General features: G+C 41.1%; 1 protein-coding gene across 5 annotated transcripts in view; it reads right to left on the bottom strand.

The window, feature by feature from the left end:
* Window positions 1–27,438, bottom strand: part of LOC106658891 (TOX high mobility group box family member 3-like) — a 178,976-nt gene that overhangs the window by 145,596 nt on the left and 5,942 nt on the right. The window contains exons 1-2 of one of the 5 annotated variants that reach the window (XM_014381044.2): window positions 12,332–13,387; window positions 7,849–7,946 (exon numbers count right to left, since the gene is read on the bottom strand). In XM_014381044.2, coding sequence (XP_014236530.1) covers window positions 7,849–7,946; window positions 12,332–12,377 — 144 coding nt within the window. In that variant the 5' untranslated portion in view covers window positions 12,378–13,387. Of the gene's footprint in view, window positions 1–7,848; window positions 7,947–12,331; window positions 13,388–27,438 lie in introns of those variants that run through there. The other 4 variants (XM_014381041.2, XM_023463215.1, XM_014381042.2 and 1 more) reach the window with 4 other exon arrangements.

Raw genomic sequence — 27,438 nt, 5'->3', positions numbered from 1 at the left:
TTAAGTACAAAAAAGTTTCTTTCGCGTATTTTCGCGGTAGCGAAAAAAATGCCAAATTACGAAGGAGAAAGAGAAGCAAAGTGCTTTTCTGCAAATGAAAGGCAATAAAAACAAACACCTCGCTAGAAGAAACAGATCCTCAGAAACTGCCATCCGAGTTGAGCTCACGAAAATGTATGTTTGTTGCTGTGTGTGTGTGTGTGTGTGTGTGTGTGCAACTCGCTGCGGGCCGAGTGTTGTGTAAAAAGTAAATTAGCATCGTTAGTGGACATAACTAGCACCAATTAGTAAAACCGATAAACCACGTCGTTTTTCCTTCGACACTGTTGCCTCTTTTACGATAAATACATTACATATGTTGGCAAAAAGCACACGTGCTCCGTTTAGTACTTTTTGTTTGTTATACTCGCAATACCATACAGTGACATCCCACTGCCTCGCGCTCGATCAATCGCAACCGGCTGCTTCCTTTTTTTTTACGATAATTTATGCACGCAAAGATCGAGCGATAGGCCATATCTCGCGCAACAAAACCATTGCGCGAGAAATGAAAAAATTTTGCATCGAACGTATGTACGGTTCAGCTGAGCGCGGCAAACGTCGAATTAGTAAAGCTGATGCAACGCGATATCGTCGACATTCGAACGCGAGTGCAAAAAGCATAAGTAAACAAAACACATGTACGAGCGAATCTTGATTTTTCTTCTTTTTTCTGTTGCTATCTTTGTAATCGTGGACGACGTCACCTCGGGCATGTATTATTGCGCGTATAGATCATTGTATGGTTGCGATGAACGTCGAATGATACATTGGAAACCTCGAATTATTGCGAAATGTACACGTTGAGAGAGCAGCAAGAGGGAGAGCAAGTATTATTATGTTTGTTATAGTTGTTTTACATCAGCGGATGTAGTGCGGCAAAAAAAGGAGAGCAAGAGAAAGGAAGATGAGGTAGTCAATAGGGATATTGCAATGATGCAGCGTACAAGAGAGAAGGAGAGAAGATTATTTTAATGGCTGGTGAAATTGCCAAATTGTCAAGACAGGAAGTCGAGTGTTGCATTCGCATAAGAGTTGCATTAATGCAGGAATGTTTTCTATAGAAAAAAGCCATGGGTTATCGTATTTTATTATTGAAGCGCGAATGGAAATTTTTAGCAGAACGACAAAAAGCATTCACCTAGATAATCGATCGCTCGTCACTGTATGAACACAAAATTCATGCCGAACTAAATTTTTGTTTAAAATTTTGGTTTAAAATTTTGGTTTAAAATTTTGGTTTAAAATTTTCACTCAAGTAGAAATAATTACTGGAAATGGTTTGTTTCTTTCCAAGTGTGGCGATGAAAGGAGTACAGAACTCGACTTTCAATCAGCAGTAGTCATCTATTGTCGATTGCAATAGCATGTATTTCATGTAAAATTACGAGCTTGCATAGACTTTGTGCTGCGTGGCCGTTACGTAACGGCAAAAGTCACAGCCGACGGGTGATATTTTCAAAATCACGGTGAAACTGGCTCGAAAAGTCGATCGCAAAACAAAACCTGCAGGGCAAAGGGACGAAAAGCGTCGAGACTCGCATGAATCGCCGCGTTGTTTATCCATGTTTTTGCGCGCGAATAATGCATATATTGGTATCGAATCGCGCGATACGTGCCGCGAAAGAATAGCAGCGCTTCTGGTTCAAATCTTATTCAAATGTGTCTGACATATTAGAGTAGTAGTTGAAAGTGCAGCTGCCAGTCGCGAGCGCGCGCTATATATGGTACGTGTGGGTGCGAGTGAAAAGGAGAACCCATTCGTTTCGTCAGCCATCTTGCCATTCCGCTTTCACAAATCAAGTTATGCATAACTTTTTCCCATTTTTCCTCTCTCTAACTTTTTCGATGTGTACACGAATATATGTATATATAGTGCCACGTAGGCGGCGTCGTTCCTTCTCATTCGTCTTCGTATTTCTCCTCCTCTCTTTCTCTCTTTTTCAAATTACTTTTTCGCGCGCGAGGCATTACATCGCTCGCGCCACGTCTACTCTCATTTTTTTGCAACAGCGGCAACGTTTTAGGGATTCATTTACAGCGCGTCGACGTGCGTTGTAAATATTTTTCAACGCCAATTCGGGTTTCTTTTTTAATAATAAAAAAGCTTTTATCGCGATGCTCGGCTAAATTTTTCCAAAGTAATCGCAACAAATTTCTCAACGTCTCCGGAATTAACGAACTTGCAGCTGGCTTTACTGCAAAGCTGTCTCTGTGAATAACAATAATGTCTTTATTGACGCGAAAAATCTCTCGGCGAACGTGTGCACGCACGCGAGTCCATCGCGATGCATTTATGCGCGCACACGACACAACAGCTGCATTATTCAGCTAGACTGGCCAAAACTATGACTTGGTATTACACTGAGTAGTGCGGAAAAAAACGGACAAAAACACTTAATCCTGTCAAATTGCGTCCTCGTGTTTCGTCGACGCATTCCATCGAAGGATTGACTGACGGCGTTGGTATACACGTCGACGACGACGACGACGACGACGACGACGACGACGACGACGTGCTGATCAATTCAATGTGTGTACATTACACGAGTACAATATGAACCTTGTAAAACAGAGAATAGGATGATCATGATATTAGTGTGTCGTACGCGCATACGAGCGTTAAATTGCTGAATGAGTAATTTTCCAATGTGAAGCATCGTCAGGCGCTGCTGATCGTTGATTCATCCAGATTATTATCTAATTCAATGTTACATTGAAAAATGGAGTGACACATAATATTGTTACAATAATGCCGTTCGAGCTTTGCAAAAGTACACGATCAATTCGCGCGCGAATTAGCTCGTCGACTCGGACTGGAAAACAAAAAAAAAACATGTCGATTCAGGACTCTCTCGACAGAGTCTGGTGGTCAAAGTTATTCGAAAAATATTTCGAACATAAATATTCAAGTGAGGAGTCACGCAGTCAATACACCTTGTTATCCGTTGGCAAAACTACTTTTAAATCTCCCGACATACGTAAATATCTTTTCAATTGCAACAAATCGAGTTGCTGTATGAGGAGAGCAAAAAAAAGTTTCGCGTTCGTAGAGAAAATTTCTATGGCCCGATCTAGCATAAAATGGGTCACGATGTACCAAGCAGCATCAATACATTCGAGTTTTGTCGTCGACGTCGACGTTGTCGTTGGACTTTTTTTTACTTGTACACAACACGTACATTTATATATGGCCGGTTCTTAGTGAAATCGAATAACCAAAAAAAATTTTTTCATTTTCGATATTCTCGGATTTTTCATGAATGTTAGATTCAGTAGCCTACAACATAAATTTCGAAGATATTAATTGACATTGCAAGGAATTTCTATGAATTCTTTGGTGATGAAAGATCGATTAGAATTCGACGAACATATTTTTTAAAATAGGTTGAACAATTTCCAGCAAAAAAAGCTCTTTAGCCCTGTTTTTTCTACGTTCGCTCTGGGTTGAGCTAGGAATTTTTGAAATATTAGTAATAACCATTAATTTATAGGAAAAATGCCAACTTCGGGGTTCGAAAAAAGTGACGTGCGGTCCAAAAAATTGCGATGAAATTTAGGAACATAGACAACGTAAAAATCATACGTTTTTTATGCCATCAGAAAAAAATTTTTTACATTTAATTTCACAGAGAATCATCCATATATAAATAAATATATAAAAAAACTCACCCCCCCCCCTCCTCCCCTACATACACATATTATATAATACAAGCCACTTCCTGCAACTACTCCATATAACCTTTTTTCTGCTGCTTTTATTTTTTTTAACTTTATTTTCTGCTTCGAATTGAAAAACTTTTCTCGACTTATGAAATGCATTTTTCAAAAGATGAGAGAAAAATGCGAGATTTAAAGGCGGACGGCTGCGCAGAATAGTAGTGGATGTACCATATCTATATATACGACGGACAGACGAGAGGTGCGCGGGGAGGACGAAATGAAAATTTATGTCGCTGAAAACGGAGAATATTTCAAAGTCTTATATTATGCGGAATTCCATAGTTGTAAATATTTTCCTTCATGAATCATTGAAATGGAAATTCTCTAGAATTTATTGTTGCAATTTCATATCGGATTCGGTACAAAACATTTGCATTTATAAAAAGAGCCATAGAGAAGCGGTAGAAACAACAACAACAACAACAACAACAACAACAACAACAACAGCAGCAGCAGCAGCAGCCGCAACGACGGCAGCGACAACGCTATATGCGCTGCGGCTTTTTTCTTCGAAATTGTTGAAAACAGAGCCAAAATTATCCGGCTGACAATTTATCGTCGCGTTATTTACCAGAGCATTAATTAAGCGAACGCAATAACGAGGATTACTTTCTGCGACTTTGCCGCGCGCGAAAGAATTACAATATCAGTTAACAACGATCGCACGTCGTAATTCCAAGCTGTACTACAGCTACCGCTGCTTTTGCTGCTGCTGCTGCTGCTGCTACCACAGGCCTACAAGCGAGTGACAAAAAAATCTTCAACTGCCTTGACGAGTTTTTTTTCCAACTCTTCGGTCGATGGACTCTGTCGACCGTTGGCAAGCGTCTCTCCGTGTGAGTATGTACGTGTGAGTATAAAATGTGCACAAACTCACGTAATGTATAACACACATGACAAGCTGAGCACACATAGGCTAAACTGGGTTAACGTTGCTTTTGCGCGCGATGTTAACTTGTCTCCGGTTATTTTACCTTCGTCTCTTACTTGGCTTGTCCGAACGAATTGTTTTAGCTCTCGGGGCTATTAATTTCGTTGTTTTGTTATAAGCGCTGGCCTTTATCAACAAAAGCCGGGCTCACATGGGCTGGCAGGCATGTCGCTTTTTAAACTGCGAGCACACGCAAAAGTCGCGACTATTATTAATCGCTACTTTGTTATACACCGGCGTTTAGATATTTACGACTATGTATGAACGTAATAATTGTTTATGCGGTCTGCGATTACGAGGGCTGTGGTTTTGCGGTAAGACGCACGCGGGGGCTGCTCATGCTGCTTTTGCTTTTGATGCGCTCGACGTCACGTCACATTCGACGCGAAATCATCCGATCTCTCTCTCTCTCAAATTATTTACTCGCGGCGACTCAGTGTATGCGTCATTTTTGTCCAGCGCGAACCGTTAACTTGTACCAAGCAGCAAAGTAAGATTCAATTTGAAACGCCGTTGGTAAAAATTTGTTTATTGCGCCATCAACGACCATAATGAAAGACAGAAATGCGCACGGCGTTTCGAAATGATAGAAACTGAACAAGAAAAAATCAAAAGTTGAAAGGGGAGAAACCAAACTTGCCAAAAGTTCAATAATTAATTCTAAAGATTTTTCATCAGTAATTTTTCCTTTATTCCACTCTGGGCATTCATCATTACTCTTTGTCGAGCTTTTCAATTTGCATACGCTTTAGTTTGTCTTTCACTCTCGAGTCATTTCTTATTCGAATCACTTCTCTTAAATTTGATTACCAACGGAGAGTTTGCAACGATCAATACTTATGTTGCTTGTATAGCAGCATGTACACCTCGAAAGTCGGCATGTATACATAAGCAGTGATTCTCATTCCGAGCGTATACACGAGCGCGCAGAGAGGTGTATACGGAATATATTGCAAGGGGGGAACTTGAAAACAACGTCAGAGGAAACATTTAAAAAAATTAAATAAAGTACGAAATCGGTCATCGTAAGTGGATAACGCAGCAAAGCGCGTCCAAGACAGCCAATCGAATTTATTTCCATTTGCAACGACCAAAAGCAGCAGTAGCAGGAGCTTTAATTTCTCCTTCTCTCCCCCCCCCCCTCCCTCCCCCAGTCCCCTTACCTCCCCCGCGCTTGGCCCCATCAACCTATGTACTCTCATTTTGCTCAACTCAACTCTCTTTCTCTTTCCTTCAATATACTTTTTATGTTCTTTCAATCTACGTTTATTCAGCCCCATTTATGGGGCCATACACCGAGGCTCGCTTTTCATTTTGTTTCGTTCGCCGCGCGTCGTGCAAACTGCAGTTTATATGTTGCGTACCACACACACAGACACATACACAACATAACACGGTGGCTGCTGCTATGTTGCTCGATGGAAAAACGCATACATATATGGGTACACTTATATGTATAATAGAAGCTGCGCTCGCCGGTATGATATAGCGATGCCAAGAAGTATATAGGAAACGATGCGAAAATATGAAACGGTGGAAATAATGCGCACGCAGAAACTTTAAAAATATACATGCACGTGCACACACAAGCAGATATATGGCGCGAATAAATATGGAAATAAATTATAGACAATATGCAGCACACATTTGCTAGAATAAATACTTTTGCATATGTATAAGCTGGACACTATTTTGCGTTTTCTTTATCCCCCCTCTCTTTCTCTCTTTCTCTCTCTCTCTCTCTCTCTCTCTCTCTCTCTCTTGCTTCTCTTCTATTTTAACGAGAAGAAACGCGAGCGACGACGAATACAATTTTTTTAAATATTTGCAGTTCTTAAGATTATTTATACGAGGCTGTTATCTCGTTAATGATTGTTTTACACAGACTAGCCTTAAGTAAGGGAAAAAATTATTGCTCTCTATATTTTACTTTTATGGATTAGCAGAATTTATCTTCGAAAGAATGGTTACATACGCTCCAAATCTCGTACTCGCTAATTTCATTTTTAAACCTAGCGAATAGCGAATCAGTTGAACGTAGAAATAGGATGGAAAAATACGCAGTACCGGACTTAGTAGACACATTCTCAAAAGAAAAGAATTCGAATGATGTTGATCGAGTGCAAGGTGGATGTATCGTCACGGCTAAAAGAGATGATTCATCAAAAAAACCAATGAAAAGGTTCTTTAGGTGCATCTATTCGCGAAACAAAATTTGATTTTTCCAAAGGTCGCTCTTTGAGTGCTCGACACTCGACAGTATAGCGCGTGCGAACAACGTGGCACTTTCAAAAGAGAGAGAGAGAGAGAGACTGCTGATACTGCGAGCGCATAAGAGGCGAGGGTTAATTATTTCTCTCTTTTTCGTACGAATAAAAGAGTGCTCTCCTTTTTATTTTTTGTCGGGCTCGTTCGGATTCCTCAAATTAATTATGACGTGGCGTGTGTTTCTGCTTTGGCAACATCATGTATAAGACTTGAAATCCGGTTGAAAATTCGTCGGCCTCGCTGCAGCTTGTCACCCGCTTCGCAAAGGCAGTCTGCGATGACGTTTAGCGGAAAAATCGTGATAAATGAAAATATTCCATTATACGATTGCGAGCTCGAGTCGGTATACATATATAAGTAATCTCGCGAAAGCAGCGACACGCGCGTTACGATATCCTTGCGCGGCTATTGCTCTCCACGGGCGAAGACGCGTGTACATAGACTGCAGCACCGGCTCGGCTCGCTCCAGCGTGACGATCCATATGTACACGCGTGGAGCATAAGTCAGAGGCACCGAGAGATCAATATTCGAGTAACACTATTACATGAAGGCATAACTTTTGCAACCTATGCAGTAGTGCAGGCCGCTCTTCGTTTGCATACCGATACGAGTATGAATTTGCGCGCGTCTGTGCGCATAAACGGAAACCCAAGAGCGGAGATTGCTTTTACCTCGACCTCCCTCCCCCCCGGTCTCCCTCCTTTATCCTGCCCTTCCTCTCTCGCCCTCCATCTCTGCGCAGCTCTTGCTGTATCGCGTTTACGTATTACCGTTGTTTACGGACAATTATCTTCTGTGATAACTCGGCGCATCGTTTCATCTCGCTCGGGTTTTGGAGACAATTTCGAAAAAATCCAACCGATATGACTTAGTAAGTCAGACTTACCGTGCTTTTGTAGCTGTAAGGATCAAAGCCCCTCGAGGAATCACCATCGCTGAATGAGTAGCTGTTGTCGATGCTATCTCTTCTTTTCTTTTCGTCTCCTGTGAAATTAAAAGTTCAAAAAGATTATTATTATTATTATTTTTGTTGGAAATATTATATATGCAGCTCACTTTACCGCATTATTATAAAATTACATGAAAAGTATTACTGAAAAGTATTGTTAAAGGAGCGCACGCGAACAATCCAATTTAATATTTTCTGCAAAGAGAAAACAATGCTTTTGATGACTCAATTTATATAGCGGATCAATAAAACGTCATTCAAAAAATAAAAGATCGGCATAGCCTTCTCCTCTGGTACTATTGATTTTCTCAAGTCGTATGAAAAACCTTTGTTATTTCTAGACTGAAATTGTTTCACAATTCACAAGTCGACATTAAAAATAAACTTTAAACTTTTTAAATTTTAAACAATCCAATTTCGACTCGCTTTTATTCAATTAAGGCGTACAATCTTCATATCAAACTCCATAGATTCAGTACATTCTCATCGCTTATTTAGTATTATACGTTCCATCGATCTCGATGTTATGATAGGGCGAAATTCTAAACTGCGCAAATGAAACGTTCTAGTCTTAGGCGAGAGAATCACGAACGTAACAGCAGCAGAAGCTATCTAAGCCATGATTCGCAGAAGCAATGAAAATCAAATATAATTAACCGCTCCTATCTCTAAATTGCATATTGTTCTCTCTCCCTCGGTCGAATCATTAGTTATTTTTTTAATTAAAAATGTAAATTATCCATGCAGTTAGAGGCAGCAGTACAAAGGCTCGGAACTGAGCACATAACGTTCCTCCGCGCTGATTAAACTTTTTCACGACGTCATATTATTATAGAGAAGTGAGATGTGTATTTCGTCCATATAATACACTGCACTTAAACACGCATTCTTCTATAAAATCTTATTTCAACTAGCTCTGAAAACAAGTTTTTAATTTTGAAACAACTTTTCGCGTTTTAATGTTAGAGGGCAAAGTTTTGATTACATACATACCAGGAGCATGGGGAGGAGGAAGGCTAGGGGGTAGGGGCGAGGTTGAGAGGGAAAAGTTTTACTATACATAACCAATTTAATGTCAAAAAACATAAAGTTTTGATGTAGAACGGTCTTATATTCGTGATCTGTAGCTATTAAATTTTTATGCGAGTAAGTTGCTTATAACTCGAGCTCTTTTTCTCTTTCTCTCTCTCTCTCTCTCTCTCTCTCTCTCGCGCACTGAAAGCTCAATTTTATTTTCTTTGTTCAAATAAAACAAAATATATATAAGCTTGAAAAAAAGTACTTTTCGATTGGATTCGACTATAATTTTTGTAAAAAAGAAGAAAAAAACAAAACATCATAAAATCCAGCTAAAATTAAGAGCGTCATCAAAAGCTCTGTACAATTGATGACCAATATTTTCTATTAATAAATGTAAATGAAGCATCCTATACATTCGATCAATGTCATTTATGGGACATTTCTTTGTATACGTGTCCGGTATTCAAGCGAAAACGTAAGTCAGACGCGCATGATGCATGTGTGCTAGAGTGTTGGTGTTACGTATTTGTGTGTGTGCAAAATGGTTGTTGTACAATCTACAATAATTTTCACCAGAGAGACTCTATTAATGAAATGCGAGTGTGTGTTTGTGTCTGCGATTCTTCTCTGTGACTCGGAGTGTTTTTGTGTGGGTCATGCAATAAACATCTACAATGCATAACCTACATTTCCGTAATCAGGAGAATGTGAAATGAAAAGCCATTTGAATTATTGATTCGCGTATTCTTTTGTTTAGAAAATACACACATGATGCTGAAAACTTTATATCCGTACACGACGATGAATGCATGAAAAAGAAAAAAAGGAAAAACAGAAAAGATCTCAAACTTTCGAGCAGTAAAAGTAAAACTAACACGCCAACTTTTGTATAGAATATATTAATCATGCAAGCGCATTGAGATGAAAATATGCGATGAAACTTTTTTTCTTCCATTCTCGACAACGCGATAATTGAGTATTCCTCCCACCCTCGAAACTCGTGCCACAGCACTGCGAGCGATTTCATTGGAGAAAATCGATGCTTAGATATGCATTAAGAATTGATAATGTTATTTCACAGAATTTATATCGCCTCAAATGCGGCGCAGCCTTAAAAAAAATAAAATAAAAACATTCCCGCAAGTTTAGCGCGTGACAGCTTTAATTTAGTTTCACAGCTAAATTACAGTTCAACCGTTTTCATTGTACATTGCAGCTCGTAAGAATATGGAGAAGGAGAGAGAAAAAGGAAAGAGAGAGAGAGAGAGAGAGAGAGAGAGAGAGAGGGAAGACATATATGACAGTGAAACACTATTATTTTAGTGTATAATAGTTGAGAAACACTGTGTATGTGTGTGTGCTGTTCTCGTCTGTTTCAGTGCTCTCTAAAGATATTCGTCCGCAAATTGAACAGAAAATCAATGCTTTGAAGAGGGGCTTGACTGTATACTTAAGAGACATACATTTTTTCTCCTCTCCCTCCTTTCATCCAATCTTCCTTCTCCCTCGCATCTATTTCAAAGAAAAAAAAAACAAATTAAAAGTTTTTGTCTCCTGCATGAAAAGCGACACGAATATGTTTTTCAGTCGCGCAGACTTGATAACAAATCAATGTTGCGTTTAGCTGAATTTTTCAATTGTACTTGTCATTGATACATATATTAAAGATAACAGAGACTAATTCTTGATTTTGAAATAAGTGTTCTTTTCCTGTTCTTTATATTCTACGTACGATCGCTCGGAATTGATCATTTCGCTACTGGATCATTCGAATTATTCTGCACTTAAAATGTTTTATGTATCAAATGAAATATTCCACTCGAGAGCCTCGAGTTGAGTAAGTTGAAAAAACTGCATGGAATGGCGAGCAGAAGAGAGAGAAAAAAAGGAAGTAGAGGGAGAGCGAAAGAGAGAGAGAGAGAGAGAGAGAGAAAAGCTCCTGCAACATTTAACACGGTTTTTTGAAAATTGCCAAGTAAAAAGAAAGAGAGATGAAACTATGAGGCAAAGAACGGCACACACATATATACACATCGAATAGCGCGCGTGACACGAAGCACACACGCGGTCATTCACGTGTTTCTGTCTCCTTTTTTTACCTCGTTTCTTCTCCGTTTTTCCCTTGGTTAACGCTTTACCGGTCAGAGAGCCAGAGTAGGGAGAACTCGCGTATATAGATATATGTACAAGGACTTACACGACTTTTTGCCGGCCGAACCAAGTTATAGAAATACGAAATTTTGCGATAAAAATTCTGGAACATGCGACATCATTAATTCCACTTTCAGTTCTTTTTTTCATTTTTTCTTTTTCCTTTTTTTTTAACATTACCATAAGCGACATTTTGCATTCGATCGTAATCGTGTTGTGCAACGCGAAAATAAATCAGCGAATTCGCAAAACTAAGTAGAAAAGTCGCATAATAGCCGAGCTACTGCTGCTTTACTGGAAACTGTCATTATTTTCGCGCAGTTTTTATAACGGTATCTGACGAATGAATGAGAAACAGAGAGAGTTGATGTGCAATGCAGAGACAATAACAGTTTTTTCTTGCAAAACTCGATATATAAATAAACGTCGGGGATAATGGATAAACCGGGGAAATAAAAAAAATATTCATACTCGAAAATAATAAAGTGAATCGCTTTTAGAGCAAGTTTTACAACTTCCCGAGCGGTTATTAAAATCGTTTATTTCCATCGCCAGGCCATTTTTAATGTATTTGAAGAAATGATCGACGAGAAAATTTTTCTTCGCCGATGAGTGAATGAGAAAAAAAATCGTTATAAAGGTAGACGCACAGAAATGCGTCGAATTATTGCAGGAATCGGCGGTGCAGACTGTAAGTTTGAAATTACTCAACTTCCATTCTCTGCGTGTTATAATATACGTCTACTGTATGTACACACGCGCACATTTTACATAAACGTTGCGCAATTTAACTGCCTCTGTGCTACATCCTAGCTGTACGCCGCATAGATATGGCACACATGTACGCACTCGCACACACACACACACAAACACGCATACATGGACGTGCACACGAGTGCAACATAGACACGCGTAATCGAACGTTCAACTTAGCATAATCAAGCAACAAGATGTGTGCGGCAGCAGTGTAATAACGGAACATCGTCATCATTCAGCCGGAAGATGTCCATATAAATACGTGCACAGACACAAACGTATGCCGTATACCTATAATACGCCGTGTATAACGAAGCACGCACATACATGCACATAAGCGCGTAATCGACGTCGGTGAAACGATCGGACAAGATAAGGATTTATTAAAAGGCTGCCCGAGACTCATCGTTTCCGCAAAAAAAAAAGTCCGGCATCGGTCGAGACGGAGCTTTTAAAGGCAAATAATAAAATACAGTGGAGATGTTTGATTTACCAAAGAGACTAATGGCTATTGCACCGACGATGCCGTCTGTGCTCATTCTGGATGCTGCAGATGCTGTCCTGATGCTGCTGCGCTTACAATACACGCCTGCGAAGCGACTGGTTTTTGTTTTCTGTCGATTCTGTCGCACTCTGCCTCGGTATGCGTGCCTCGAAAAATCCTAGTTCGAATATCTGCACAATTACACTTTTTCAGAGAGAACAGGATTTGTGGAAAAAAACCAATTCGGTGTTCGATATTGCAGCTTGTCTAGCTTGCACTGATCACCAAAACTCCGAACTCAACCGAACACGCACTTTTTCTGTAATCTCAGTAATCACTAGTTAATCACTCGTTTTTATTTCTCAACTTAGCACTGCGTCGAGCTTTCGTCGAATGTTGAAATCTCACAATCGTCGAACTTTGAAGAAAACGTTTAAACTGCAAATGTCCATTGGTTCAAGCCAAAAAAGCACGTGCTTAACGCCAAGAGAGAGAGAGAGCGCGAAAGAGCACGAGAGAGCGAGAAAGAGAGAGATGGATTTATGGGTACAAGAGGGGGATGGTTAAAAGCTGTGCGAGGGTGAAAGGAGGGGGACCAGAGGACGAAAGAGAAGGTAGCACAAATAATAAGGTAGCACTGGCAGTAGCTATATAACAGCAGCTGCTGCGGCAGCGCAGCGGGTTAAAGGTCGTTTAAAGGCGCACACAATCAAGACACGCACAAGTACAGAAGATAGAGGCGAGAGGAAGAAGTGTCAGGCGAACGAGTAGACTGCGCGGCGTTGAAAGAGAGCAAAATCTGCGCCGAACGCAGAGCTGCAGGCGGTCACACGATGCGAGCGCGTCGATAAAAGTCGATCGGCAACAATCCGCACGCACAATATACCTTCGAGTGTGTGTGTATATATATAAGATAGATAGATATATACGTAAATAACAGAACGCGACAATGACAGGAATGACAAGTGTCGGATCCGAAGAACTGCAGACGAGCAGATGCAGCGCAGCGTCGAGCTCGAGTTGAAAAACAACACAGCGGCGAGTCACGAGGTGGCGTGCGAACTCGCTTAGTGCCGTAGGTGCAGTGCGCTGCCAAGAGCCGGCTCGTTCAAGCGCGTTTTCTCTCTCTCTCTTTCTCTCTCTTTCGCTCGCTCGCTCGCTCGCTCACTCTCGCACTCGATCGGCCTCCCTCTCGCCACGTCCCTCTGCATGCCTCACCTCGGCTGCGTGCAAAGAGGCGCGCGTGGAACTGTGCAGAATGGAGTTGCGCGCAAACTCTCGCTATATGCCAGTCTACCCCCACCACGGCTCCTCCGTCTCTCGAGCTCTACTGTCGTCTATATATCCCCCAAGTGATGTTGTACTACACAACTACGCGCGTCTCTATACACATCTTCGCGACGCGACATGCCACCGGGCTCCGCGGCGGCTCACGGCCACGAGGCTGGCAGCTCCATGTCGAATTACGATGCCGAGACCGTACATGCACGAGACTGGAGAAAACATATAATATCTGATATCTCGAGAGCTTTTTTCCCCTGTTGACTCTTTCCCCCGCGCCCAGAGGCCCTATATATCCGAGAACTGAGGTTAGGCAAATTTAAGAGACTCATAAGCCATCCGCACGCTTTGCAAAAGTATAAATTGTTTTGCTCCGCGCAAAAGTATGAAGGAACTTTTTTCATTAAGCTCGAGCTCGAGCTTTCCGCGATTACTCGACGTCGTATTTTGAGCTTTTTACAACTACGATCGAACTAGAATCCACGACGAACTTAAACGGCTTTAAATTTGTTTTGCTGCTGATGCTACGAACGTACGTCAAATCAATCACTGACAAATGACGTAGATAAATTTTCAAATCGCGCGACAATAAATTTAGCCGCCGGAAGCCGAAATAAAGCGAACGCGTATTACACGAGAGAAAGAGGCGAAATAATCGATAGCTCGAAAAGTCGGGCCACAAGCCACATACGGCCGTAAGCGCGAAAAAGATAAAAAATTTCGAGTAGCAGCTCGACGCGTGAAACTTATCACACAAACACACATATCTGCACGCATACAGATACGCGGCGCTAGCTCGTGTGTGCGCGAGTTGCAGTAAAAGCCGAGTCCAATGGAAGACACGTACATTTGTATGCGCTCGCGAATTTGTACGTGTGCGAGCGCGTGAGTGTTAGCTAGAGAGAGAGAGAAAGAGAGCGAGTGAGCAAATAGTATATACGTATAGGACGTACGCTAAAAGCGAGCGAGAGTTTCTAACAGTAATACTTTATACCGACTGAATTCCATTGAGCTGTAAAACGTATATATTTGAGAACTGGGGCGTGTAGCATTAGACTTTTGCTTGTTCGATTGTGCATACTTACATAGAGAAAAAGATACAAAAGCGAGAAAGTCGCGCGCTACCTACTGCAATTTTTCAAATCATCCTTCTATTATTTTTACCTTGAGTCAACTCACGCCCATCAAGTCTCAAGAAATTCAAGGCTTCGACAAATGAATAAACATTACAAAAGAAATTATATTATTTTAAAATATAACTTTGAGAAAGTTGAGGCGTTTCGATTAAAATTGAGTGCAAGTTTGAAATGATACGAGCGTACATAGTGACAAATATGTTTGCAATACGAGAAAATGACTGCGAGTCTTGGAAATAAATAAAAAGGGTCATGCATTTTTTCAAACAAGGAAAATAATAGCAAAGGTACAAGCCATGTATAATGCGCGTGTCCCAATAGTTGAACAAGATTAAAGAATCGCCTTTTCGAGCGAATAAAGTTCGAGAGATCTATTTGCATCGAATACACCTAAAATACCATATTTTTGCTTCTTTTCTCGAGATAGCACGTTTCTAATCCAAGCCAACGACACACTTGGCCCCAAAGTGGGTCGAGAAACGCGAGAAAAGATAAAAATAAACGGCAAGAAAATTCGTATGGAAGCTACAAATTTTCGCTCATGCACACTGCATAATCTGTAATTAAACGACAAACGCGAACGTTGACTTACGCAAATTGCATTTAAGAAACGCTTGACAATCTCTCATTAAAGCGTTTCACAAGGACGCATCGGTTTGACATTTTCTCTTTTATTTTCAATTTCAACAATGATTATAATGCCTTGGCATTTACTGTTGTCGATTTATACGACTTTCAGATAAGTTCCAACCAAATCGCCTGAAAATGAGAAAAAAAACTGACAAATTTTCGAGTAGTGCACGTAATCCTCGCATCATTACTTTTCCTCCTATACAACGGGAACTGTAGTAGTTTTTTGCGCGGAGAAAAAGTACAAGCTTTTGCCTGTACAGAAAAAAATGCGTTTCACGAGAAGAAAAATGAACTGTTTAAAACATGTTCATTTTTCTTCATCGATGATTGACTGCGCTCCGGGAAATCTTTATTTGCCCTCGCGAGACATGCGTAATACACCATTATGCTGTATAAAAATGTAAAAATCGATTCGTATCAGCGTGTTAAAATCAAATGCAATTTTTTACCGGATGCCGTGAAATTTTACTTTTTTGCACGGTAGCATAAAAACAAGTAACTTTCCAACGAAATATGCTCGTGGCATTACATAAAAAGAACAAAAATATGTTTCTCTTTTTTTAAAAAAAAACTAAAAGCAAGTCGTCAAAAGCAGTGAAAAACTTGTGAAAAAAATGAGCATAAAGCACGCAGGAACGACGTCGTGGTAGCACAGACGAATGTGTATCATTTCGACCTACATAATGTTCAATATAGAAATAGTCGTTAAATGGCATTACATTGAAGTTTCCTGCATATAAATTACACATCAAAAACTCATCGAGTCGTGCGCATGTAGGAAAACATATAGGACGATGCGTATAAGTAGACGTGCGCGAGCAGAAAACAGTGCGGTAGAGCTCGACGGACGTTAATGCAGACTGCACGACGTCGACGTCGACGACGAGGGGCTACGGGCGTCGTTGAAATAACAAACTCATTGTTGTCCGCGAGCACGAGCTTGCGCACGTGTGCAAGCCGTCTCTCTCTGTATTCGATGTGTGTAACTTATACATTATAAACTAACTTGTTATGCGTTTATGCATAATACGCGTATGTACACGCGCGGCTATCTATACACACATGCCGACCGAGAGAAGCGTCGTTACGTATTACCGAAAATAAATCCAAAATATATATTTATGAAAACAAAGTCTAATCGAGAGCTGCTGTCCCCCTTCATGAAATCGTACATCTGTCCAAATGCACAGGAGCGATGTGCACGGCCGCAGTGCATCAACCTGGAGCGAGCATGTGATCCTCGCGGTCGCTCAATTCCCAATGCGCAAAACGCGAGGCATGCTCGATTTCTCAACGATAACAAATCATTCGCGCGAAATGACTTTTCGACGAGCGACCGCAGAGAGCCTCGTAATGTTGACGAAGAAAAGTAGCTGCAGCAAAGGAAAAAGAATGAGAAAACTATTATCGTCGTTTCGAGTACACACGAGTCGAGACTCGAGAGGGAGAGAGGATGCCGATGAATTTGTGTTATGCGACTTAGAATTCCGATATGTGCATGTGTGTACGTGTACATACCGCGCTGTGCGCGACGTCGTAATATAGCAGAAAACTTTCCAAACTCATATGGGTTTCGCAATCTCATTGCCTCGAGTTACATGCTCTATACTCAAATTGGATGTTCTTATGGATGCGCGTGCCGCCAGATATTTGCATTGCAATTTCTCAGATATATGCTCTTTCTTTGCCATCAAGTGTAACTGACATATTATTGATTTTCGGTCGAGCTTTTTTCTCTATTCCTATGCCGCTCTGCTCTCGAGTACTCGCGCCTCCGTACAAAGTGCATTTGAACGAGTTGCATTACACGCTCGGCGCGCACAAACACACACGCACGCACTTGTAACGACACGCATGATAATGGTTGCTGGTACGTACACGAGCGTACACGACTTTCCTTGGCCACTGACAGCGCGAAGCCTCGTGGCTAGAGTTTCTTTTTTACCTGCAGCTGTACGAGCTCGCGATAAGCGCGTTATATTATGCGCCCGATAAAAATCTTGGCGAAAACATTTGTTAGCTTTTTATGTACGCGAGAAAAAAGCTGAATGGGATAGGCCATTGTTTGCTTTCAAACAATTGCGTGAAGTTGGGAAGCGCTGACGGGAAAATGTCCCATTATTCGTGCATGAGCGTGTGCATCGCAGACACATATCGCTCGAGATGCCACAGATTTTTGGTTCTTTCCTCTGTTTTTTTTTCTTCATTTTTTAATTAAAACCCGATGCACAGTCGTGTGTCGGCAATTATGCATAGCTACGACCCTGACTGCAGATTCGGAACGCGGAGCCGAGCAAAGTTACGAGAGAACACGACGATGGTCGAGTTAAAGGACCGCAGCGAGACGCAGACACGTCTAGTTGTATCGTATATAGATATAGACATATAGTAGTTGTATATATACGTGTAGAGGAGCCGAGAGGAGCCGTATAAAGCAAAGGCGGCGTCGGCGAAATGCCTGTGGCGCTCGGCTAAGCCACGCGAGAGCGAGAGGCAACGGCGACGGCGTATCTATATAGTTATAAAGGATATAAAGAAGCAAAGCCCGTTTTCCTCGTCGGCAGCGAGTGCTCGAGTGCCGGCACGCCGGAGCGTATACTCGCCTTGGCTCTTTGGGTCTCTCGGTCAAGGCCATCACCAGCATCGTATATATATAAGATACATATACACACACGTATATATAATAGGCTGGCGTCGCCGTCGCACACACCAGCCGCAGCCGAGCTCTCTCTCTCTCTCTCAGCTCTTACATTTATGTAAGTCTGTGCACCGGCACGCGAGCAAAGAGATGCGGAGTCGTTGAGTTTATATCTTGATACACCGCCTCGAGCGCGTGCCGAGTGTCGGGCAGCCCCCCGTGATGTTGTGTATACGTGCGCGAATGTATACATGTATTACGCTGCTGCTCCGCATGCAATATAAATTATATACACAAACGCATACAACTCCCGTCGTACGTGCCATTGCCCTCTTATTGCGGCGCGGCTGCATCATAGACTCGAGCGCGCCATTTCTCGCTCTGGCTATTCCGATACTCTTTACTCTTGCTCGATGACGATGCGAATATCCGGCGCTCTTTGCATGCATCCGAAGACGTTAACTTGCAAGATCGACGAGCTCGCCGATGTCTTACATTAAACCTGACCGAAAATTCGAGTAACAACGTTTTTAGTAGTTTTTCTGCAAGCTCGACTCGGTCTACTCTCCGCTGAAACTCGAAATCAAGAGCCTCGCGTTCATCGACTATACGAGTAAGCGTTCAGTCGGCGAGTGCATTTATAGCACCGATGCAACGATCATATATTCATGCAGTGTATGTGTGTGTAAATGTACGGTCAGTAACTGAATCGAAACACGCGGCTTTCATTCATGAGAAGTTCGCGCGCGCTCTCGACTCACTGCTCGCTCTAATGGACGCACGTTTTCCTTTTTTATGTAATAGACATGCATACGACTTTTTAACATGGTTTCGTTATTAATTTTCAGTTCAACTATTATTTCATAAAATTACAAAAAACGGAATAATTTATAAAATAAAAATGTAAAATTTTGTGCTCAGTCTTTCATAAAGAGCCGATCGGTTTTTACTGTACAACAAGTTGTACGAGACCGCAGATGAAAAGAGCTGGAATTCAAATTTAAAAAGTTCCGACTGATTTAAATCAGAGCTTGGTCTTATGTACACGAGAAGTGTACATAACTCTGCCGCGCGGTTCTGCTCGGTAATAATTTCTTTTTCCTTCTTATAGAATAAGTTAGCTTGTTCAGCTGTGTGGCAGGTTTTCGCATTTGTAAAGCTATCGCTAAAGTCAAAGTTTGACAAGTTTATCCAGTACCTTCGCCAACTTTCCATGGCAGAGCAAAAGATTAAATACAGCTATCTATTCTCTCTCTCTCTTTCTCTATCTTCTCATGACTTGTTCCAATTATTCCTCGCACGCGCTTCTCTTACTACAATTTTTGATCATCTATCTTCGTACAACGTATAAAAAAACATTTTGAGATCGTGAAAAATGAATTCTATTGGAAAAGTGCTCACAGTTTACTGTCTCTAAAATGGTTCAAATTGAAATTAGAGCAACGAATAATACAAATTTCGTATCTCGTATTTTTCTATAAGTTGAAAAAAGTGGATATATTCGTTATTCTGCAATTTTGAAAATGAAAAAATTTTCCGAGCTTCTTTCGTGTTATTCATTCTTAAAACTGTCGGGCTTCGTTAAGCTTTTAAAGCTTGCATTTATAGTTTAACGTCCCATTTCAAAGTTTGTGACGTTCAATTTCATTAAGAGATAACAATATTATCCCTCGATTCTGATGACGTATATTTTTAGATTATCGATTATCGATTGAAAAACACTTCTAGAATTCACGCAAATGAAAAATCTGATTAAATTTTTATAAATTTTTATGACGCTATGACCTTTCAGTACAGGGCAATGTAAAAATTATTCAACCGTGAAATACATTACTGCATTTGATAATTAAAAACTTTAACGATGGCATCACAATTAATATTTTAATCGAAAATCATAAAATTTGAATAAAGAGGATGCATTTAAAACCTTCTTTTATTCATGCAAAATGTTAATTAATACATTATTAAGAGTTTTAATAAATTCCAAAATGAAATTCATGTTTTAAATAATCAATATTAAAATATTTAAAAATTAAATGTACATCCTTGTTTGTTATTTCTTTTTCCTTTTGTTCATAAAAAAATGATGACCTGAAATATGATGCAATCTCTAATTTGATTGATCAGCAAACTAAGTCTACAAACGAGCGAGATTATAATTTGAGAGTACATTTAAAAAAGAAACCAAAATTACAACTATCAAGCATCAAAAATGCACGAACGCATTCGAAGGAACCACTGCATTCTAAAATTTTCATAATGAACAGGCGGAGAGTAAACACATTGAACCAATATTATTACCTACATTTTGTTAGGATATTCTTGATAAAATTTTACAAAAGATATGCATCATAACTTTCGAATGTAGATGATATTTTTGGATTAATCGATTAAAGCTTGCGAGAACAAAAAAGTATAATAAACAAAATATTCATTTTGCATATTAGTTTATACAGAAGCGCACGATAAACAGAAAATCCCATCATCTTCATAAAAGATAAATACGTGGCGGGGGTAGGTATATATGTATATAGGCAAGAGCCAGCGCACCCGTATCCGAACAGTAGGAGGGCTCTCTCGCAGATTGAATCATTGCGCGAGTGCGAATAAAATGATTATATTGCAAAGTCAAATAATAATTTAATTTTCGAATGCACGCGCAAAGTATTATATAGTTGATGCTGAATTTCACGCGCGCATTCAGCTAAAATTCAATGCGTTCAATCAGTATTCAAACAAAAAGCTCTCGTCAGACTTGTATACTGCGTTAACACTACTAATTGAAATGCATTTATTATTACTGTCAAAAGTGTATGTATGCGAGCAGCCGCGCGTGCGTATCCATAATTGATTTCGAGTACAAAAATATCAATCCTCTCTCCCTTCGCCGATGCCTCGTCGATTCAAACTTTTATCTATATAGATACATTTTTTTATGCATGCTCACGCACGATGTCCAGGCGCTCTCGAGGCATTGTTTTTACCCCTGATGAAATTCATATAATGCAATTTATAAACGCTGCATTCGTCAAGTCGACAAAATGCAGCGGATTATTGCTTTTATATACGGTATTAAAATTTCTACATTACGCTTTTCGAGCAGTCGGGGTGAAGGTTTTCTCTTTGGCTCGGTTGCGGCAGCGAACGAACGAACGATCAGTCGAATTTGCATTATAGCGTGTCAGAGATAAAGGCTCGGGGCTGCGATGGTTCAGACACCTCGGTTGCGGATCAATTGGCGCATGCCGCATGTCTCATTACACAGCGATTGCGGCGTAGGGAGCACGTGTAACGCAAGCCCGGAACCGAGTTTGCGACGCTCGGCGGCTCGTGCTTCGGTAGCACGCGAAATGCACGTGGCGCACCGATGCACGTACACGTATACACGTTTATGTAGGTTTATATATAGTATAGTATATATTATATATACACATCGAGCGTATAAAGCACAGAGCATGCAGTAGCGAGCGCTTGAGCTTTCTCTTTCTCGATGGAAAGTGAAAATTCCGGAACGAGCGTCGGTTCGGTGTGCAGTGCACAGTGCTGCAAGCTCTCTATGTGCAAAGCTCCAGCGAGTAGTGAGAGAAAGCGAGAGAGCGAGAGAGAGAGAGAGAAAGAGAGCTGCCGCTGGGCTTTAGCTTTCTCGTTCGCTGCTGGCGCGCGCGGTAAGAGCGAGCGAGTGAGAGAGAAAACGAGAGCTTGCGATGCGCCTCGCTGTGTACGTACGTATATAGATATACATAGGACCGACGCTACGGCTGCCGCTGCTGCTGCTGCTGCTGCTTCGCTCTCTCTCTCTCTCTTTCTCTCTCTCTCTCGCTCTGTTACTGCCGCTACCGCTGCTGCGATTCTTCGCTTCGCTTCCGTGTGTATATATATACTTCCAAAGCCCCTGACCTTATCCCATGCAGCAGTCCTTTACTTTACAGCACCAGCTGTAGTAATACGTGTGTGTGTGTGTGTGTGTGTGTATGTGTGAGAGAGAGAGAAAGAGAGAGAGAGAGTGTAGAAGTGCAGCCTATAGCTATAACGTACTTTTTGCCGGAGCCAAAGCGATAAGAGCGTTCGTTGCTCTTCTTTTCTCTCTAGGGTATCGTCTCTCTTTCTCTCTTTCTATATATATACGTAGTGCCAGGCGCTACCCGGTGCATGGAATAATTGGGTGAAAGTTCTCTACTCCGAGCTTGACTCGGATGACTCTGTTTTTTCAACGGTAAGCTCGTTTTCATCGACACGCAAATCTCGCCCTCGTTGTAAATTCACATCTACGGATGCGAAACATCGTGAGCATTTTTGTTTATCGATAGAAAACCGAGCAGCGCAGTAGAACGAAACGTTTCTTAAAAACATAAAAATCGAAAATTCCATTGTAAGAGACCATTGTCCATTGGACGTCCATGTTAGGGCGTGTTACATTTGCCGTGCTCGGCTTCCTTCTGTATACCTGAACACAGACTTGTATCACTCGCTGGCGACCTCGCCCTTCGAATATATCTACTAGTGTCGGGGCACTCTCTCTTCCTCTTCCTCTCTCTCTTTCTCTCCCTTGCGCGCGCGCGCAACAAAACTCCCTATACATTTTGCACGGAAGGGTTGACGACCCTTACAGGTAGTATTACGTATCCTTTCTGTATACCACTCGAATCGATCGTTTTGTTTCGAGTGCTCTCGTACATATCGTCATTGTAATCTTACTTTTCCCCCTTTCTTTTCTCCTATTTTTGCTTCTCCATGATGAATTACTGGATTTTATAATAGATTGGTGAAACGAGATTACAAGAGGTGATTTATGATAGTGATATTAAATTTTTCTTTCGGACAGCGGTGACTGGCACAGAACGACGGGATTCGCGATTTCTTTTAATGGTATATCGATAATTACACGCAAAAAATGTTAAAGAACGGCTGCTCTCTCATCGCTTGATCCGATGTATGCATTTGTTTTTTTAAATTTAAAATTAAATTTCTGCTTTTCCATTGCATTGTAAAAAAAAAATACAATTTCAAACATAACTGAAGTTCGATAAAATCAAAGTTGAGTATGTGCAACGTATTTCAGAATTACATATAACAGACGTGGAATAACCCCACCAAAGTTCTTTCGATTTATCGTAATTTATATATATATTTTTTTCGATAAAAAGAAGAATGGGAAAAATTTCCATTATTTTTTGCGAATAAAATTTTTCCCCGCGAGTTTGGACAGCTTTAAAATTTAAGAGTACGGAAAGAAAGTTTTGAAAACTATACGCGGGGAGTTTGAGAGTTTTATGAAAATAGCTAAAGTTTGATAAAAATTGTTCTCTCATCGAGGATAGAACAAAAGAAAGAGAACAATAATGAGATTGTAGAAAGAGCGGGAAAAAGATAAGGAGGAGAGAAAAGAGGATCTAGCGTGTATAAGCTTTAATAAAACAGAAACTGATTTGTATCTCCGAGCTAATTATACGAGCTGCGAATCTCAAAAGATATTTCAACATCTTTGTCGATACTTTCTTTGAATTATCGTGCAAAAATAGTCGGGTTCATCAACCCCCGGGCCTCGGAGCTGGGGGCAAGAAAACGCCTCATCCGAAGCTATCAAGCCCGGAATAATATATAATATATATACAGACTTATGCATACATACATTTGTATGAAAAAGAAGACTATATAGGTATGCTGCCGGTGTTGGTGTGTGTGCGTGTATACTGTGCGCGTATAGGTACACGCGCGCAGCATCGCAAGACGTGCGCGCATCCGCGGGCGAGAATCAATATCCGCGCAGCTCTCCTACATACCTCTCCCACCTCGAGGCGGTGCCGACGCCGCACCCCCGCGAGACTTAATATGTACATAGGTATAGAGAGTGAGAAAGAGAGAGAGAGAGGAGAGAGAGACTGACAGAGGGAGTGAGAGGGTTGCTCCACCTGCNAACCCCCCCCCCCCTCCCCCCTTCCTCCTTTCCTCGTACTATATATAATACGAGCGCACTTATGTAGCGACTCGTCGTTTTACGCGATTAATATGATTTAGAGAGAAAGAGAATATGGACGTGTCGTATCTCCAGTAGATGAGACATTAGAAAAAGCCAATACTAATAAAATTTGACAAAGCAGCCCCTACATATAGTGTCGCTTCACCCCCGTACATGAAGAAAAAGCAGCTCCGTGCCACTGCGGGTTCCGGAAATTCATTGCCATGGAAAAGCGCAAAGCTCGGCAGGTTTTCTCCTAATCATTCATGCAAGTACACATCGGTGAACTCGGAGCGTCACCGAGGCTCGATCGACCGTGCGAGCATGTGAAATATGTACAGATAACGGGACTATAATGCGAGACCGTGAGAAATAAAAGGGACCTGGTGGCCATGTAACAGTCGTTGATTCATCCCGATGATCGACTGCATTATGAAATTTCAGAAGCGATCCTCGTGTAGTATTAGGGTGAAAGAAGGAAAAAAAAAGAAAAAGAAAAGGGACGACGATTCGAGGTCCTTTTTACACGTTGCTGCTTCGTGTAGCAGGGCCAGCGGCAGCGACCCTGGCGGCGGCGGCGGCACTGTGCACGCTGGGCTGCAATCGCGATTCCGTTTCCGCACGTACGCGAGGCGCGTGCTCGCGGCGTGCCGTTGCCCTCTAGCCATCCCCTCCCGAATCTCTCTTGCTCCAGAAGAGATGTAAGGGGTGTAACGACTCTCTCGTTCTCTTTCTCTCCCACCCCCATCTCGCCCACACCCCCACACACAATATGTGTACGCGTTTGAGTGTGTGTGCGAGAATTATGCGCACGTGTAAGTGTGTGTGTGTGTATTCACTCGCTTTGTGCGGCTGGCTATATATTACGCAGAACTAGTCTTTGGCAAAACATTCAATTCGAAGCGAAATGGATTATGCGCTATATATGTAGACGAGGGTGGTGCTTTCGAGAGCTGATACATTTACCATTATACATTGTATTACTTGGCTGCCTTCTATTATCTTTGCTTCTTCTTTTTTATTTTCATTTTTGCTCTGCCCTAGCTCTCTGTGCCATTTCTATGAACCTTTTACAATCACATTGATTTGACTTTTTAACAAAGAGACTTTTGATTATACTTCACGAATGTTAATCGCCATGTAGTACGAAATGCCCTCCGAATTGTTTCTCATTTTCATTTTCAACGATACATTAAACTCTGCTTCATACTTTAACGCGCTCGTGCTTAGAGCTCGTGTACAGTAAAACTAGGGGAGCGAATGAAAGGAAAAAATAAGACGCGGCAAAATGTGTGAGTGTGTCGCATAAGAGTCAGTAATCATTTGCAAGATTTACAGTAAGTTATATTAAAAATGTCGCGTACTGTTGTGCTCTAGCTTGACATGACAAATTAACTAGTGCCCGTGAAAAAAGCATTTTTCTTCTAAAGCCGAATACACCGGGCGCGCACCAGGCAAAGTATGCATGCATACCGGGGTGCTTTTTATTCAAGCGTTGCCATCCTGGCTTGTCACCCGGCCTCGAATCTCGTAAAAAACTGCAGGTATATTTCAAATGAGCTTCAAGTTTAAAAAAAAAGGAGACAAAATGAGAACAAAATTTTGCGGGTGGCATACATATGTTTGTATGGCGGCAAGAGAGTGAAGAATATGTTGGAAGCAATGAATGAAAATCGGGATTTTTACACCTCGGCTTTTTTTCATTCAACGCGTGCACCTACATATATATGCATGAATTTTATGCGTTACACGACGTTTTCCAACTTTGCAAATGAAGAAATTCACGTGGAAATATTCCTGATGAAAAAAACGACCTTTTGATTCGCGCATAACTTACGTAATTTATGGGTTTAATAATTACGTTATGTATAGCGACATGTGCAGACATTGCTCAACCCAAGAGCGGAAACAACGGGAAGATTGTGAGATTGAGTTGGAGCTACGTAAACACAATATAGCGGGGCACATCATCGAACAGACCATCATGCCTGTCTTTCGTTCGCGAGGGGGTACTTTTTTTACTTTTTCCCACGTTACGCCACGTAGCTGGCAAATTAATTTCTTGATTATTTTCGCTCATATTCAAATTCATATTTGTTCAGCATGTTTTGAAATAATTTCAAACGCGCGTTGAATTTTCAATTAATGAAATAATAATCATCTCGAATAACACGAAGTTTATAATTACAATAAAATCGTCAATTATTTTCCGTAAGTATTCATCATTATGTGGAAATTCACATTAAAAGTTGAACTTTTAAGCATAATAAGTTGCATTGAAGGCAACGCCAGGAATAAAATGATAAAAAAAGTCATCGACGTCAAAAGAAGAGAAGTGGGAGAGAAAGAAAGCGAGGATATTATAATAAATGCATTGAAAAAAGAGCAAAGAAGATACGGTACGGTGCGGTGAAGGTGCCTATGAATTATGTATTTGGGGTGTCGCGAGCAGCCTTATGTGTCATTTCACAGTATATTTCTCGAAATGCTTAAAAGATTTTTTTGCTCGCCTCTCCTCCCATCCAGGATGAGGAGTCTTTTATTTTTCATTATTTTTCCTTCTTTCAAAGTTGTTGCAAGACTTTTAGCGGCCTCGTAAGTATCAAAAAGTGTGCTCGCTCGCGGAGCAAAAATGACGACGCGGCAGATGAAACTTCGCAGATCGCGTCTGCCAGATAATTTGATAGAGAAAAGTGCACTTTTTGTTCGCTCGCGTATATCCCCTGCATGCATACATTAAATGTCAACGCCAGATGAACGCGAGGTATAATTACGAGGAAGAATGCGCGAATCGCGCGTTCGAGCATCGTTAACGCCTTCGTCCCTGCAAAAATAGATTACGCGTGTACGGTACATGCTCGCGAGTCCTGTCCGCTATATAGCCGTTGTAGCGAATTTCGCGCTGATCGATCGATACGAGAGCATCGGTATTATTTTATGCCCTATCAACGACTCGGCGCATCGAAACTTCGTATGTGCATGTGTAATATACATACGTACAAAAGAGAAGCAGCGCCACGAGGCAGCAGCGACGTACAGGGGGCAGAGAGAAATGATTAATGATTTGAAAACGAAAAGTTTTCCTCGGTGCGAACTTATGAAAGACGTATTAATACCCAATGATATTGTAGAAAGATAAGTTTTATGTGCGCACACATGAGCCCGTGAAAGCCAAGCTTATACAGACATCACGGACGTATCAGTACATACACACCCAGACATACTTGTATGTAATATAATAGAAATCGTGAAATGAAAGTTTGACGATCACGTATGCGATTCGCGGACACGTGCACTGCACCAGCAAGTCATATCTGTCACAAAAATTCATAAGCTTTGGACGCAAAGCCAAAATTATTTTTTTAATCATGCATGAATGTGCATCGTAATTCAGTCTTACTGTGTAAGCTCATTTATTTTCAATTCATGTGATTGGATTTTTTCAAGAAGCTGTGGTCAGGGTATCAGTTGG

Source organism: Trichogramma pretiosum, unplaced genomic scaffold (genome assembly GCF_000599845.2).
Source record: "Trichogramma pretiosum strain Unisexual culture from Peru unplaced genomic scaffold, Tpre_2.0 scaffold28, whole genome shotgun sequence".
NCBI lineage: Eukaryota > Metazoa > Arthropoda > Insecta > Hymenoptera > Trichogrammatidae > Trichogramma > Trichogramma pretiosum.
This window is presented reverse-complemented; position numbering and strand designations above follow the sequence as displayed.